Source organism: Triturus cristatus, chromosome 6, assembly GCF_964204655.1.
Source record: "Triturus cristatus chromosome 6, aTriCri1.1, whole genome shotgun sequence".
NCBI classification, from domain to species: Eukaryota; Metazoa; Chordata; class Amphibia; order Caudata; family Salamandridae; genus Triturus; species Triturus cristatus.
Window position 1 is genome coordinate 44,486,573 of NC_140589.1, and position 16,458 is coordinate 44,503,030.

General features: G+C 43.9%; 1 protein-coding gene across 1 annotated transcript in view; it reads left to right on the plus strand.

Moving 5' to 3' along the window:
* Positions 1 to 16,458, plus strand: part of KIF6 (kinesin family member 6) — a 1,720,339-nt gene that overhangs the window by 1,349,647 nt on the left and 354,234 nt on the right. The window contains exon 16 of the mRNA XM_085610234.1: positions 7,213 to 7,263. Within this exon, the coding sequence (XP_085466360.1) occupies positions 7,213 to 7,263 (51 nt within the window). The remainder of the gene's footprint in view (positions 1 to 7,212; positions 7,264 to 16,458) is intronic.

A 16,458-nucleotide genomic window follows, 5' to 3' on the forward strand; every position in this document is an offset into this window, starting at 1 on the left:
TAATGGCGGCATAGAAAAGGGTACTAGTAAAGCTATAGCGTCTTATTGGCTTTAAATCGGCTGCATTTTACTAGCTCTGGTAGTTGAGAACTGCAGAGATCTGTGATGCAATGTAGAACACTGACGTGTAAAATGAGCCCTTACGTTTGACTCATTAAATAGTTCGGGGTGTCTCTGTATCCGTTGTAGAGAATTAGCACAAGTTCCATTTTCCACAGGATAGCGCAGCGGGTTAATGCTTGTATTACGGCGATCCTCATTTAACCAGTAAATTAGTGTATTGGGTCAGTGAAATATGCACCCACTTCATATATCTGCATGCTACTTGCAAGTGATAATTATCTAATGCTTGCATGATTTAACACAACGTCAGTTAGGATTTTAATATGAGTACTTTGGCAGCAATCAATAGTCTCATTAAACGTCTAAAACATTGATGTTTTTACTGCGTGCTTTGGAAGCGTGTATGAGAGTAGATAGACGCCCAACATCGGCATGTCTGAGAAGCACACGTGCCTACAAACAGGGAGCTCGGGTCAAAAACACTTTCAAATGTCCCTTTACCCCTGGCCATCTTGTAGATTGACACTTAAGTGCAATTTTGTTTGGAGGTGAACCCGAAGCTCCGGCTGACCACCCCCAGCTGGGGTGGTGTACCCGATCAAAGAAATGAACGATCTTTTGACTAATGACGAGCAGACCAGGAAAAACAAGCATTAAAAATGCAATAGGTCTCGCCTTTCATTAAGTTAAAGCCATTTGCTTTGCTATACAATACCATTAGCAAAGCAAATGGCTTTAACTTAATCAAAGGCGAGACCTATTCCATTTTCAATGCTTGTTTTTTATCTAGTCATGTTTCCCGTAACATTAGTATGGGGCTTAACGGCCAGAGTTGGCGACTTGGGAGCTGGGGAACCAGCTTTGAGTCCCGGCATTGGCTCAGCCTCCTGTGATTCTGGGCAAATCACTGAATCTCCCCGTGCCTACCAAAAATGAATGTATCCTTGTATAATGTAACTGGTGCTTGGGTCAAGTTCACGCTATATAAATCTATGCTGTGTCTTCTGACAAATTGCGGTCTACTCTTTTATCCCAGAGGGTGGTGTTTCCTTTTCTTTCTCTGACTGCCAAGTGTTAAGATTTTGTAAAGTGAGCTATCTGACAGTTTTGTTGGGATACAGGAAGTGTGAATAGAAAGACCACAGGATGTCAATTTCTTTCTAACACTATCACCCAACAAAATGTAAATACCTGTAAATGAACTGTACAAATATTTCAGAAAATAGCAGTTAGGAAAGCACAAATTAAGTTCATTTTTTGTAATTCTGAAATGTGATGGAAATAAAGACTTTAATAATATTAAAACAAATCAAGACACTTTACCTGATGATCCACATATGATAAATATTCTCTGAAACTCTAGTTCCTCACGTTATCGTTTGTGCGCAACATAAACTTCTCGTTAAAACTGTATCTCAGATATTTTATTGGCCAATTCAATAGAAAGTGTGCTGTTTATCAATGACTGTGTACTTCCACACCGTGCTTTAATATATTTCGCAGTGTGCTCTAAAATTCACCCCTAGCTACATACTACAACCATACCACTCTCTTGCTGAATACATTTGCTACCTGTGGGAAACAGTTTTTTTGTTGCAGTACTCCGCCACTTTTTGCCTGATATCTGATGCAATTTTGACTGAAAGTGTGCTGGGTTCCTGCTTACCAAGTCCCAGTACCAGTGTTCTTTCCCTAAACTGTACCATGGTTCCACAATTGGCACCACTTTAGACTACATGTAAGTCCTTAGTAAACTGTAACCTTGCTACATAAGGCATTGGGAGTAAAGAGGGTCCCTAAGGGCTGCAGCACCAATTATGCTACCCTAAGGAACCCCTCACCAAGCTCATGCAAACTGCCATCGCAGCCTGCGGTCTTGTGGTGAGAAAAACAAAGAGTCAACGTAGGACACATCCCTGTGTGCCACGCCTGCAAAGCACTATGTGTGGTGTAGATAAGTCACCCCTTCAGCAGGCCTCACAGCCGTAAGGCAGGGTGAACTATAACTATGTGTGTGCATATCTACGGGAATAGGTCCGTCCCTGTGCTATCTAAGTTCACTCGTGTATATCACAAGTGCACAGGAAAGCCATAACGAGTACATGGGCTGGACACTCATGATTACGAGTTCCCCAGCGACATGATGACTTCACTGTACCCCAGATGTTTGGTACCAAATATCTCATCTTAATAAACCCACACTGATGCCACTGTTGGATTTATTAAGAAACACATCCAGAGGGCACCTTAGAGGTGCCCCCTCAAAACCTACCAATCACCAGTGTGTTCAGTGACTGGTCTCTACCAGCCAGCCCCCCTAGACAAGTTTCTGACCTCCGGGGGCGAGAGCCATAGCTCTCAGAGGTCAAGAACAAAGCCTGCTCTGGACAGAGGTGTGTACACCTCCTCCATGCAGGAACTCCATTCCAGGGTGGGAAGCTTCAAAGGCCCTGCTGCCTCTGTTATGCGACCCAAACGTCTCCAGATAATGGAGATGCAACCCCCCTGTCCTGACCCTACTTTTTGGCAGCAAGACAGGCGGGAAAATTATTAAGATTAGTAGGTATGCGCAGACCCCTAAGGTGGACTAGACAATGTAGACACCACCATTACAAATGCTTCAATATTGTTTTGTACGGAGTTAGGCTTCTAGTGGCAGGGTTATGCCTACTTCCCACAGGAAGTGGTCATGTAGACACCCTAAAGGTAGGTAGCCCATTGGCTACTACCTGTCACTCCCCTTAACACCCCAAAATTTAATATTTAGGTGGCACCCCGGAACCCAAGAACTCAGATTTGACGGATCACGAGAAGAAGGACGTAAAAGAGTCCCTGCCTGGCGAGATCTGCAAAATATCTGTGAACTTTTGGGCACGAAACCCTGTCTGCTCGCAACTCTCTTGACAATCGCGAAAGAGTGGCTCTTCCTACAAGTTGGAGATTACCACTGCCTTGGGTAGCCTGGCAGCACTTTGAAAATTGCCCCCATTCTCTCTTGGAGTTGAGGAGCTACTCCCATGCCATCCACAGGCAGCGGCAAGCAGTGTCTGGTCCACCACCTTACTGCTTCTCAGCCCGACCGACGCCGCAAACGACCAGGAAAAGGTTCTTGTGCTCTAGAATGTCAAATCTGTCTCCCCACTGAGTGTGAAGACACCAGGACCAACCGGAGCCGTACAGCACCAACCCCCAGGGTACCAGATCCCCTGCACCAAATACTGACAGCGAGAGTCCAGTTTGGATTCCTACTGCACCAAGACCCAGCAGCCATCGAGGGACATCAGCATTCTTACTGAGACCCGTTTTATGACTGGCCCAGCTGTCCTAATTTTGCCCCTGCTACCTGTTTGTCCGTAACTGCTAGGAGCATCTTTGCGCGCCCAGCCAACCTAACCACTCTGCACCCGAGCTGCCCAGCCTGGGTGCAGATGAACCGGATGTGCCCCCCTTGCTCCAAGACCCCTTGTGACCCAAGCCCCCATTTGGAAGCTCTTGGACATGTCCCGCATCCCCCTGTGCAGCCTGTTTTCAGGTGCCCCCCTCCTCTGTTGCACGCACAGCTCCAACTTCACCAGCACCCTGATCCTGGCTAAAACCAAGCCGTTCCCAAAGAACTACTGGTGGTACTTTGGAGCTTTGCCCACTGCAACCCAAAACCCAGAATATGAACCCCTGAAACCGACTCTACTTACCAATATGCATATATGACTTTTCTTTCCATAGGATTGCATTGTGTGTAAAGGCGCACGCCTTTGAAGGAGTTGCTTACCTGTAACAATTGCTAATAAAATCAGTACTTACTTTTGAACCAAGTTCTTGGTTTCACAAAATATAAACAGAAGTGTTATTTTTCCAATTTGGTCTCGGATTTATTCTTTAAGTGTGTTTCTCATTTATTGCCTCTGTGAGTACAACAAACGCTTAGCACAGCCCTCTGATAAGCCTAACTGCTCGCCCACACTACCACTAAAGAGAGTTAGTATTATCTTCATTATTCTCTGTCAGCCAACTGGGGACCCACTGGACTCTCTGCAGAGTGTACTTCTTTTTAGAGCGCTATATGGAGAGCCAGCTTCCTATACTAGTCTTGTTCTTTGTGTGACACTTGGGTTTTTCCTCAGTCCCGATGACTTCAGTGATGTAACATTGATGGCAGCACCCTCACTCCAAAAATGAATGACCCGCCAAACCTACACCAGTCGCACATCTGTGAGGTGGGCGGTTGTGCCGCGGGTTGGTACCGATCCCCAAGTGAAGAATAGGAGAGTTTCATTGTAGCATCACATTACCAGACTAGGTATGTCCTTATTTAGATGAATAATACAGTTCTTTATTTGGGTCACCTTTGTGAGTGCATGCTGTGTGCCAGTCATGATGGAACAGGTGACCAGTGCCAGTCGGTCTAAGCCCACAGCACATTGGTACATGTACAGGATTGATGTGGGTCACGATGTTTGGTGTGAGCCAGGGCTGCAGGAGGTAGAATGCTGTAAGTGAGTGAGTGGAAGGCCCTTTCTGGGTCTGAAGGGGGTTCATTCTTGGGCCATCCCTAGCCGAGTTACCGTTCGAACAGGAAGGGCATTTCTGAAATGTTGGCGGCTGTCATGTGACCTCAAAGCAAGTTCAGATTGGTGCCTAGCACTGCCTATCATGGCACAGCCCTGCCTATCATGACACAGCACTGCCTATCATAACACAGCCCTGGTCACAGTCACTTTCTTTTAAATCCGGCCCAGGTGTGGGTTCTCGTACTCGTGCAGTGGGGTGTTGGATCTTTTCAGGTGGTTGGGTTCTTCTTGTGTAGATGACATAACCCTGTAATCCTATTCTTTCCACCTGTGGGGGCTTGAGGAATGCCCAGGTGTTCATACTGTTTGACATGTCAGTACTCTTTGAGTTCCAGGATTTTGTGGTGCCTGTCCAGGTACGGCAGAGCCCACAGCATGAAGGGGTCCGAGAGTTCGGGGTAAATTCCCTATGGGGTCCTTCCAGGAAGGGCAGGGGTGGCAAGCCTGCACTGTGCACAATATGGTCTACAGGGTCAACCTAAAAGCGAAAAAGGTTTTTGTGTGAATAAGGAGCAATCCATGTGATGCAGTGGTTACTGGCAGCCTGATGCTGTGTGTAGTCCCTCCAGGTATGAGAGAGGAGTGGGCCATGGTGTGCACTGGTTACAGGCAGCCTGATATTCTTCTGTGTAGCCCCTCCAGGTGTAAGAGAGGAATAGACCATTTTGTGCACTGGTTACAAGCAGCCAGATGTTGTGTGTAGCCCCTCCAGGTGTAAGAGAGGATCAGACCATTTTGTGCACTGGTTAGAAGCAGCCAAATGTGTGGAGAAGATTGGGCCATTTTGTGCACTGGTTACAGGCAGCTAGATGTTGTTGTGTGTAGCCCATCCAGGTGTAAGAAAGGATTAGGCCATTTTGTGCACTGGTTACAAGCAGGCAGATGTTGTGTGTAGCACCTCCAGGTGTAAGAGAATATTTGGCCATTTTGTGCACTGGTTACAGGCAGTCAGATGTTGTTGTGTGTAGCCCATCCAGGTATAAGAGAGGATTAGGCCATTAGGTGCACTGGTTACAAGCAGCCAGATGTTGTGTGTAGCACCTCCAGGTGTAAGAGAAGATTTGGCCATTTTGTGCACTGGTTACAGGCAGTCAGATGTTGTTGTGTGTAGCCCATCCAGGTGTAAGAGTGGATCTGGCCATTTTGTGCACTGGTTACAGGCAGCCAGATGATGTTGTGTGTAGCCCCTCCAGGCGTAAGAGGGGATTAGGCCGCGATGTGCACTAGTTACAGGCAGCCTGGTGTTTGGAGATCCCTCCAGGTGTGAGAGAGGATTAGGCTGCGGTGTGCACTGCTTGCAGGCAGCCAGATGTTGTGTGTAATCCCTAAAGAAGTGAGACAGCAATAGGAAATGGTGTGCAAAAGTTACAGGCAGCCTGATGTTGTGTGTAGTCCCTAGAGGAGTGAGACAGAAATAGGAAAAGGTGTTTACTAGTTACAGGGAGCCTGGTGTTGTGTGTAGCCCCTCCAGGTGTAATAGAGGATTAGGCTGTGGTGTGCAGTGGTTACAGACAGCCAGATGTTGTGTGTAGTCCCTAGAGGAGTGAGACAGAAATAGGAAATAGTGTTCACTAGTTACAGGGAGCCTGGTGTTGTGTGTAGCCCCTCCAGGTGTAAGAGAGGATTAGGCTGTCGTGTGCACTGGTTACAAGCTGCCAGATATTGTTGTTCATAGTCCCTCCAGGTGAGAGAGAGGGATGGTCCATGGTGTGCACTGGTTACAGGCTGCCAGATATTGTTGTGTGTAGTCCCTGCAGGTGAGAGAGAGGGATGGTCCATGGTGTGCACTGGTTACAGGCTGCCGAATATTGTTGTGTGTAGTCCCTGCAGGTGAGAGAGAGGGATGGTCCATGGTGTGCACTGGTTACAGGCACACCATGGTGAAGCCGTATTTAACGTTGCACTTCTGTGTAATCGTCTTGGGACTGGTGTGGTTCTATCATTAGTTAGGCATCAGCTGGGTCTTTACTTCCTTCTTGATTTCAGATGTTTCTCATCTTTGTCGTGAGGGCATACCCTAGTTTCGTCATTTTTACAGTGAGTAAGGTGCCACCCATGCTGTTATCACCTAGCCTAAAGTTACTCAAGTTACCAGTCTCTTGAGGTTCAGCCCTATGAAAGTATGGGTCACAGCTGATGAGCATAGCACTTAAACCTCACAGGTTCCCACAGTTCAGTGTTGTTTTTTGCTCATAGAAAGTCTTGTCTAGCAGACTACCCCTCTCTACTCCACCTCTATGGCCTACTTGTGCATTTCCTTCACAAGTCACAATGAGACGGAGGAGAAAGAACGAAGCCTGGGCAGCCAGAGGACACATAAAGAGGGGTTTGCGGCTACCGGGACTCCTCTGAAGCACACATCTGAGGTTCTTCTCAGCTATCCCCGGGCTCAATCACAGCAGACATCTGTTGCATGTGACTATCACAGAACTGTCAACAGTGGAGCAAACAACATGCTTGTGGAGAGGGGAAGCAGATGTGTTTATTTTCACTCGCAGGTCTTGTGTTATTAGTATTTATTTATTACATGTGTTCTCCCACAACCATTCATTGGTGCTGTCTGGACTCTTTCTTTTCACAGACCAGCTCAAAGGAGAGGTCGAACAGCGACGAATGCAAAAGGCAGCTTTGGGTAAGGAACTCCCTCATGTTTAATGTTTTATGTAGGTCTACTTTTGGGCTTGCTTGTAATGTTTAAAAATAAGTTATTTGTTATTCAATAAAATTGTGTTTTCTTGTGTTTAAGACATACACACATTTGCGATTCAAATACATCGTCATTTGCATTTTAGAGTATTTTTTTTAAGCAGCTACTTTACTCATCCGATCAGCACCTCGTGCGTGTAGATCTGAGTGTTGTTTCTGCTAGGTATTCAAGAGATGGTGTTGGGTTTCCAGTGCCCCATGTTACAAGTAAAAAGTCCTGTTAACACGTAGACAGCCCCCTTTGAGAATAAGGTGCATTTGTCATTAGTCTGCTCCAAGAGCAGGGGCTATAGGTATCATTTATTTGAGTTTTCTAATCTGCAGCTCCTCATCAGTCAGGGGCTGTACATATAGAACAACAAATGGCACAACCTTAGCAGTAATAATAACAGCAGTTAAAGCAGATAATGAAACTCAAGTAAGTATCACTAAAGGGGACTTTATACTCAAGGGAAATTAAGACTTGATCTGAATCGAGAGGAAAGGATCTAAAACAGTATTGGACTGGTCTTCATTGAGGGCTACTACTCATTGGGACGATGTACTCTGAAGAGATGAGTTTCAATTGTCTGTGAGAGGACACACGGCTGGGGTTCAGTCGTAATTTGCTCAGTAATGAGTTCCAGACAGTGGGAGCCTCACCCGCGAATGAATGATGTTGTGCCTGTGATGTTCTGAAACGAGGGTTTTCCAAGAGTAGCAGTCATGCTGCACAGATGTCTTGCATGTTTGGACATTTTGAGCAGATGAGAGAAACGGAGTGGAGTGCTAAGATTCAGTGGTTTGTACAGGAGGCAGCCAGGCTTCAACTTCACGCCTTGAGTGGGAGCCAACGAAGAGCGGAAGGATGGTGGTAATATGAATGATCATACTTTCTGGAGAATGATCAGAGTCTGGCTGTAGCAAGACATCATGTGGCTCTCAGAGGATTAAGTGATGGTTGAGGCTGGTCTGCTGGCTTCAGACCAATATATCATTCAGCTCTTGCTAGGAATATTAGATTAAGTGTTCTGAATTGACATGGTGTCGCTGGTACCCGTGGAGCTCTCTTTATCAGGCCACATGACCCTGGGAGGTTCTCTTTACCATTGGGTCTTCAACTGCTTGGAACAGCTAGCTTGTAACAATACCGAACGTCCGTCCAGTATCAGGGATAGCTTCACATTAGGCCTTTCTGCAAGGCCCTCAACAGGCAAACTTAGCGGTTTCTCAGTCATGTGATTGACTAGGAATTCATAAACCTTAAACTGTCTCCACCTATGCGTGGGATCCTGTAATGAATTGTAATACATATGCGTGTAGGTAAGTGCCTCTTTCGACACGGTTTGCCCGCCATTTTTTGTCTGATGTAATTTCGATCTGTAAGTGCACTCAGTCCCTGCTGTCCAGGTTCCCGTTGCCGGATCTCCTTCCCTAAAACTGTACCATGATTGGCACAACTTCTTTTGTCTCTGCAAGCCCAGTAAATGGTACCCTCAGTACCCAGGGCATGAAGACAGAAGGTTCCGTAGGGACCACTCACACAGATCCGGCGGTGCAGCTATCGTAGGCCACATGCCCAGGTGCAGGACAAACCGAAGAGTCAACATGGCAACTGAGCCCTGCTGCACAAGAAACCGGCGAAAACTCTGCCAGCTGCAAAATGAGTTGCCAATGGGTTGGCTGTCCTTCCTGAAACTTGCAAGGCCTCCAAGAAACCATTGAGACCTTCCAGCCTTTGCACATTGCCACAAACCTCCCTTTGGGCTAGATGCTCTAGTTCCCAGTAACTGTCGGTAAAGAACCTTGGTGGTTAAGGACCGGCTTTTGTGTTGACCCGACTCACCACTGTAAAGAAACACTGCAGCATGCCTATCACCTTGAGGGATTCTCTCAGCACAGCGACCGGCACTGGAAGCTGCCCTGCTCCTGAGAGCCCATACCTTCCTGCTGGTGGCCTCGAAGGTGGAAGCCACAACGTTGGCACGACCGCCTCTCCTCTGTGATGGTCCACCCTGCAACTCAACTGTGGCCTGACCATTGCCGGTGAACTCCTACATCCATCACCCACAACTTCGGCTACTCCTGCTACAGTTGCTTTTCGACTACTGCTGTACCCAAGTCCTGGGCCTCCAAAAACCTTCACCTTGCCGGTGAAGAAGACCTCCAACCGACCCAGGCAGCGAAGTCCTGCAAAACTCCTCGGCGGAGACCTCCTTCTAGCGACCCCACGGATAACTGTGTCGGCTGTACTTCACCATCCAATACTTCACCTTCATCCCTGCACCCGCACTCTGTTTTGACAGTACTTCCATAGAACTACAGTGACCTGCTACCAGCGACCGCAATGGTATCTGTGATTTGGCGGACTACTCAACTCCATTGCAGTTATATGCCTCCCTGGTTTCCTCCGCTAACCGCAATGGTAAATATTTACGGTATCGACCGCCGTGTGCCTAGATACTGAAAGTACTGCATACTTTGAACTGCACTGCATTTATTTCGAATACAAAGTATTCATCTGAGTGTTTTGAATTGTACAAAGTATAGTTCTGAATCTTGCTTCTCAAAACCTACATACATATTGTGTTATTTTTATGCCATATTGATCTCAGATTTATTCTTGAGTGTGTGTCTCTATTATTGCCTCTGTGAGTACAAAAAAATGCTTAACACTGTCCTCTGGTAAGCCTAGCGGCTTGCCCACACTACCACAAAAAGAGTTAGTATTATCTTCTTACTGCCTCTATCTTCCTCTGGAGACATCTCACACTCTCTACAGAGCGTACTTCATTTTAGTACACTGTACAGAGAGGCAGTATCTTCCAATTTGGATTTTTGAAAATGAGCTCATGAAGAACAAATACCCATTGAAGGATATAGCTTCAGTCCCCCGGTGTACAGCAGTGTCAGGCAGTTTATTTCCTGCTCTGTGAATCAAAGACCCTGAAGACAAATGGAACTTCTTATATCCACTCTTTCAGGCTTCTTGGGTCAACTCTTTGGCTCCACTGGACTTCGTAGGACATCTGCTGTCTAATTCACTCTTTGTTTCTGGTGGTACGAAGTTTGTTCTTTTTGTTCTCAGTCTCCTCAACTGCCCATTCAGCCATTCTGTTGGCTATTTTCAAGAGTCCCTGCAGACATGGAAAGACATCCTACAAAGAAGCACATTCGGGTATTCTGCTTTGTCTCTCAGATATCTACACCATCGAGTAGTCTAATGAATGTCAAGAGTTGCCGCATGGGAGGTTGGGCAGAGTAGGATGTTGTAACTAGTGAGTGCACATACCTACTCTCTGTGGGAGCCAATGAAGAAGAAAAAAGGAACCTCTTGTGAACAGCTGAAACAATCAAGGAACCTGCAGTGGGGTTCTCCCTTTAGTACAAGTAATTCAAGTCTGGAACCTGAATTTCTAACCCTGTTTCCTCATCACTGCCACTAATAAACCCCACCCCTCATATGTTTCATTATGCCATCTTTGGTATTTTTTTTTAAGTTTAGAAAGCTTTATTGAATATGATAAGCATAGTAAAACATCAGTACAGAAAAATATGGCGTTGAAAAGAAAATGGAGTAATATTAAAATGAACATATGTGCAATTCAATCCCAAAAAAGGGATATAGAAACTATACCAAGGAAAAAAGCTTTTAAAATTATTTTTGTGGGAAGGAGGGGGAAGAAAGAGAGACAGAGAAAGAAAGGGGGGAAGGAGAAAAGAAGGGCAACATGAAATACAGATGCAATAATAAATGTTCCATAAACAATTGAGTGAAATGCAAATTAATAATAACAATGAGACATTGAAAAGAAGACAAGGGAAAATTCAAGGAACATGTCTAGAAAGAAAATCGGTTAAAGGTAACCATAACCAGTCCTTTTTGATTAATAGAGGTACTGTGGTGACAAAGGCACGGTCAAGCCTACGATGATGACATAACAAGTTCCACCAGACACTGTACGAAAGTTTTGAAGTATCCTTCCAGTTGGTTGTTATGATCTGAAAGGAAATGGCTATGTACAGATCTATAAATTTACGTACATTACACTGAACATTCCATAAAGGTGAGGAGCCGCACAAAAAAATATGTACAATCTCAAGAGGAAAATCTGTGGCTAAAATGTCGTTTAGCATTGACCAAATGCGAGACCAAAGGGATTTGAACAGCGGGCAATGAAAAAACATGTGAAGAAAATCACTATCAACATGTGAGCAGGACCAACATTTTTTGGATTCAAGTAATCTGAATTTATGGAGATCGGAAGGGGTGAAAAAGAGTCTGTTGTAAAAAAAAGTATAAAGTCTGTGTGGTGCTAGCAGAGCGGGAAACGGTGTGTATTTTAGACCATATAGAGTCCCAAACTTGGAAGGAGAATTCCTGAGCTAGATCCTTTTCCCATAAAAGTTTTAGTTTAGACTTGGACCTAACAGCAGATGGATGGGAAAGTAATTTATAAATGGCAGCAGCTTTGAGAGGAATAGAAAAGTCTGGCGGAGGGGAGAGGGTCGAAGAAGTAGTGGACAGGGAGCTGCTTTGAGAAATAATAGAGGCTAGGGTGATTTTTAGCAAGGGGTATTGGGAAGAATGCGTGTTGGAAGTGTCAAATGAGTCACGAATGTCTGAGAAATCCCTCAGGGAGTTATCTTTAAGTAAGTGGTCATAAGTAAGAATACCTTTGTCAATACATTCCTTCCAGAATAACGCTCTAGTATTAATCTTTAAGAATTTATTATACCAAATTGGAGTTTGGGAGTGAAAATCAGCATGTGAGAGAAAGGAACGGGACAAGGAAAGAGCAAGTGCTTTGGAGTGTTTAATATGGGGGTGAGAAAATGCTTCGGAGGCTGGGATAAGCGAGTAGCTGTAAGGAATGAAAAGGGTGAGAATTGCGCGTGCTCCAGGGAACTCCAAGCTGTTAAGGGAGGACAAGAAGAGTCTGTTAAAAAAGGCCAGATTTGTTTTAATGTGAAAGCAGAGTGATATTGATTGAGGTTAGGAAAGTTAACTCCACCTAAATCTTTGGGTTGTTGGAGACGGGAAAGAGAAATCCTAGCTTTGCGATTGTTCTATAAAACTTTTGTTAGGAGGCGGTTTTAAAGAAAAAAAGTGGGAGAGAGATAGGGAGCATAAAGAGATAAAAATTAACAATGGGGAGGAGCATCATTTTAATAGTTGCTAGCCTCCCCCACCAGGATAAGAAAAGACGGGACCAACCTTCAATGAGTACAGAGCTTTTTAAGTATATCCGTATGATTGATTTTAATAGTTCCTCTAATAGTGTTAGCTTAAAGGATGCCTAAACACTTAATATTCCTGGGATTCCATTCAAAGCCAGAACCGTGAAACATATGGGAAAGGCAAAATTTGTTTAGAGGTAAAACTTCAGATTTGTCAATATTTAATTTGTATCCAGAGACTAGGGAGTATTCTTGTAATAGAGAGAAAAGAGAGGGTAAAGAGGTGGACGGATTAGAGATGTAGAGTTGGATATCATCAGCATAAGCAGTAAATTTAATATCAATATTCTGAAATTTGAAGCCTGTATAGGATGGTGAACACCAATTTGTTTCTAGGAAAGGTTCTAAAGCGAGAATAAAAAGAAGAGGGGAAAGGGGACAACCTTGCCTGGTGCCTCTACGAAGAGAAAAATATTTAGATTGAGAACCATTAACCCAAATAGAAGTGGAAGGGGCAGAATACAACAATTGAATATATTGAATAATAGGGAGGCTAAAACCATGCCATCTCAAAGCATAAAATCCCAGCTTACCCTATCAAACTCTTTTTCAGCATCCAATGTGATAGCTGCAACTGGGGAATCCATTTTTGAGGCAAGGTGGATGATGTTGAGGAGAGTTCTCGAGTTATCAGTAATTGATCTACCTTTGACAAACCCAGATTGATAGAAATTGATGAGGTCAGGGATAACTTTATTAATACGAATGGCTAAGATTTTGGCATACATTTTACAGTCTGTATTGATTAAGGAGATGGGCCTATAAATTTTGCAAAGGGAGGGGTCCTTGTCTTTTTTAGGAATTAAGCATAACATTGCCTGGGTAAGTATCCCCTGGATTCTCCATTGATACGAAAATGGTTGCTCAAGGAGAGTAAGTGAGGTAGTAAACATTTTTTTTAAAGTGGAGATAAAATCGAACAGTGAAGCCATCCGGACTGGGTGTTTTGTCTTTGGGTAGGAGAGTAATGGCATTAATCATTTCCTTTTCTGAGATAGGAATGTCTAGGGATGAAAGGTCTGTAGAATTATCGGGAGATTTAGGAATGGTTTGAAAGAAGGAGTACATTTGTGCGGGAGAAGGACGGGACTCTGGAGTGTATGGGGAAGTATAATATTGGACGAAACAGTCAAGAATTTTATCATCAGTGGATTGACGAACTCCATAGTTATCGGTAATAGCTACAATGTTGGATTTTTGCTTTTGGATTTTAAGATAATTTGCAAGGGATTTGCCTGCTTTGTTCCGCCCACCATACATTTTTGTATTAAATTTGAGGAGATTATTACATGCAGAGTCCCAAGAGTGTTTGTTATATTGCAATTTCGCTTTGATAAGAGAAGATAGTGTATCTGTGGAATTTGTGGTGAAATATTGATGTTCGAGATCTTTAATTTGTTTAAGGATGAGAGAGGACTGGGAGAGGGCTTTTTTCTTCTTCCGAGATACAAAGTCAATAATAAAGCCTCTGGCGGCAGCCTTGAAGGCATCCCAAATAAAGTGAAATTGAGAAGTGGAGTGAAGATTATTATGAAAAAATTCCTCCATGAAGGGCGTGAATTGCTCAACAAACTGGGGGTCTAAGAGGAGAGAATTATTAAAGCGCCAGCAACGAGAGGGGGGAGAAAGTGAGGGGTAATTCATGTCCAAAATGACGGGGGCGTGATCTGAAACAAGGATAGAGCCTATTTCTGAATTAGTCATGAATTGTAAAGCATGTTGAGTGAGAAAAATGTAATCAATACGGGAGTGGGATGCATGAACGGGGGAAAAGAAGGAAAATTCCAGTGTGTCAGGGTGAGAGAATCTCCAGGTGTCTATTAGGCCTCTAGAAGAAATACCTTTACAAAATGTTTTCTGCATCTTATTGGGAACATATCTGGTTTGTGATTTCCGGTCCAAAAAGGGATCCATGAGTTGATTACAATCACCACCCACAATTAAATCATCAGTCGCATACGAGGAAAGAAGAGTGGAAAATTCATTCCAAAAGGTTAAATCAATGCCATTTGGGCCATAAACATTACAAAAGGAAAGTTGTGTGTTATTAACAGTAGTATTTAAAAACAACCATCTACCATTATTATCATGACTCATTTTGTAACTGAACGCTTAACGACTTATGAAACAAAATAACAACGCCATTTTTGTTATTCACTGTCGGGGAGCAAAAAGCTTCTCCTACCCATTGTTTGCGCAGTGAAGACAGATCTTGCAATTTGAGGTGCGTTTCTTGCAACAATGCAACTTGACATTTCAATCTCGCCAGATGAGATAAAACACGTTGTTTTTTAACAGGATTGCGAATACCTTTAACATTCCATGAGATAACGCGAAGACCACTCATCCATGGAGTTTGAATAAGGGTAGGCTTGAAAGTGAAGAGAAGTCAAAAAAGGAAAGGAGAGGAGAATGCAAAAGTAAAGAGAGGATGAAAAGATAAAGATAGCGAAGGACATCAAAAAGAGAAGAAAGTGTACCATATGGCCACCACAGAAGCAGGCTGAGAGAACAATAAAGAACCATAAGCTGAAAAGAAAAAGAAGAAGATTTAGACAGAAATAGAAAAGGAGAATATTGCCAGAAAGTAGAAGGAGAAAGAGGGAAGGAAAGAGAGAGTAGAGAAGAGAGGGAACACAGTCACCTCAAAAGAGGTAAGAAAGAAGAGATGACAAAAAGCCAGAAAGCTTTAGTCATGCCAAACAAAAACGCAAAAAACTTTAATGAGGGAGGGGGGACGGAAAAAGTCAGGACAGCCATTCCACAGAGAGGAACACCAAGAGGAAACATAACAACTTTACATGACAATATAAAGGGAAGGGAGAAAATACTCCAGTGAAAATTTATAAATAAGTAAGACAAAAAAGGAAGGGAAATTACCAGACAATAGGGTAAACAGCAACGAGATGGGTCAGACATTATAGACAAACAGGTAGTGTGAACGGGGATGTTCGACAACAGCACAGGGAGAACCTATAAGATAAGAATAAAATACAGACAAAAATACGATTAAAATTAAGGAATAACAGATTTAAATCCTAGAAAATAAAAGAGCTAACAAATAACAAAGCAATCAATGCTTGCTAAGCTCCAGAAGTTCTCCTCGATGAGTATGTATGAACTTCCGAAGGCTGGTCTCCAATCCAGGAATTCTTTGCGTCTGCTGGCTGTTGGTTTAGATACATCTTGACTGAAGAAGATCCTGTGACCGGACCAGAACAACTGTTTAACTTGTTTGGCAGCATTAAGGATTGCCATAAGATCGGAATACAGCAAGAAATAGGCAATCATACCTCTTTCTTTGGCGGAGGAGGAAGTGCTTTGAGGCCCAAGTCTGTGTGCTCTTTGGATAGTAAAATCTGCTGATTTTGGAAGGCCAACGATCTGCAAAACTTGAGTCTTCGAGAAGGAGTTCATGTCTGAACCTTCAGAACCCTCTGGAATACCATAAATGTGTAAATTATTACGCTGGTTGCGATATTCTAAGTCTTCTGTAGTTTTCTTAAGTTGGGCAACTTCTTTGGTGAGACTGTCAACTTTGGCAATAACATCCTGAGTGCCACTTATCGTTTGTTCAACATCAGAAAGTCTCAAGTCAACGCCTGACCATTTCTCTTCAATTCTTTGGAGAGTAGCAGAGGTGTCCGACATAAAGGGACGAATAAGGCGCAATTCGTCCATGATGTCCTCCAACGTGAGGGGGAGAGGTGATTTAGAAGGGGAAGAAGGATCTTTCTTAAGTCGCTTACTGGTAGTTGCTGCGGAATCCTTACGACCTCCAGAAGAAGCTCCTGTGGCCCAATGCTGCTTATTATCCATGATGAAAAGGTGGATAAGGCAGTCACAAAAACGCACTTGTAAGGACCAGGAAGAGACCACCAAAACGCAGTGAAAAATGATC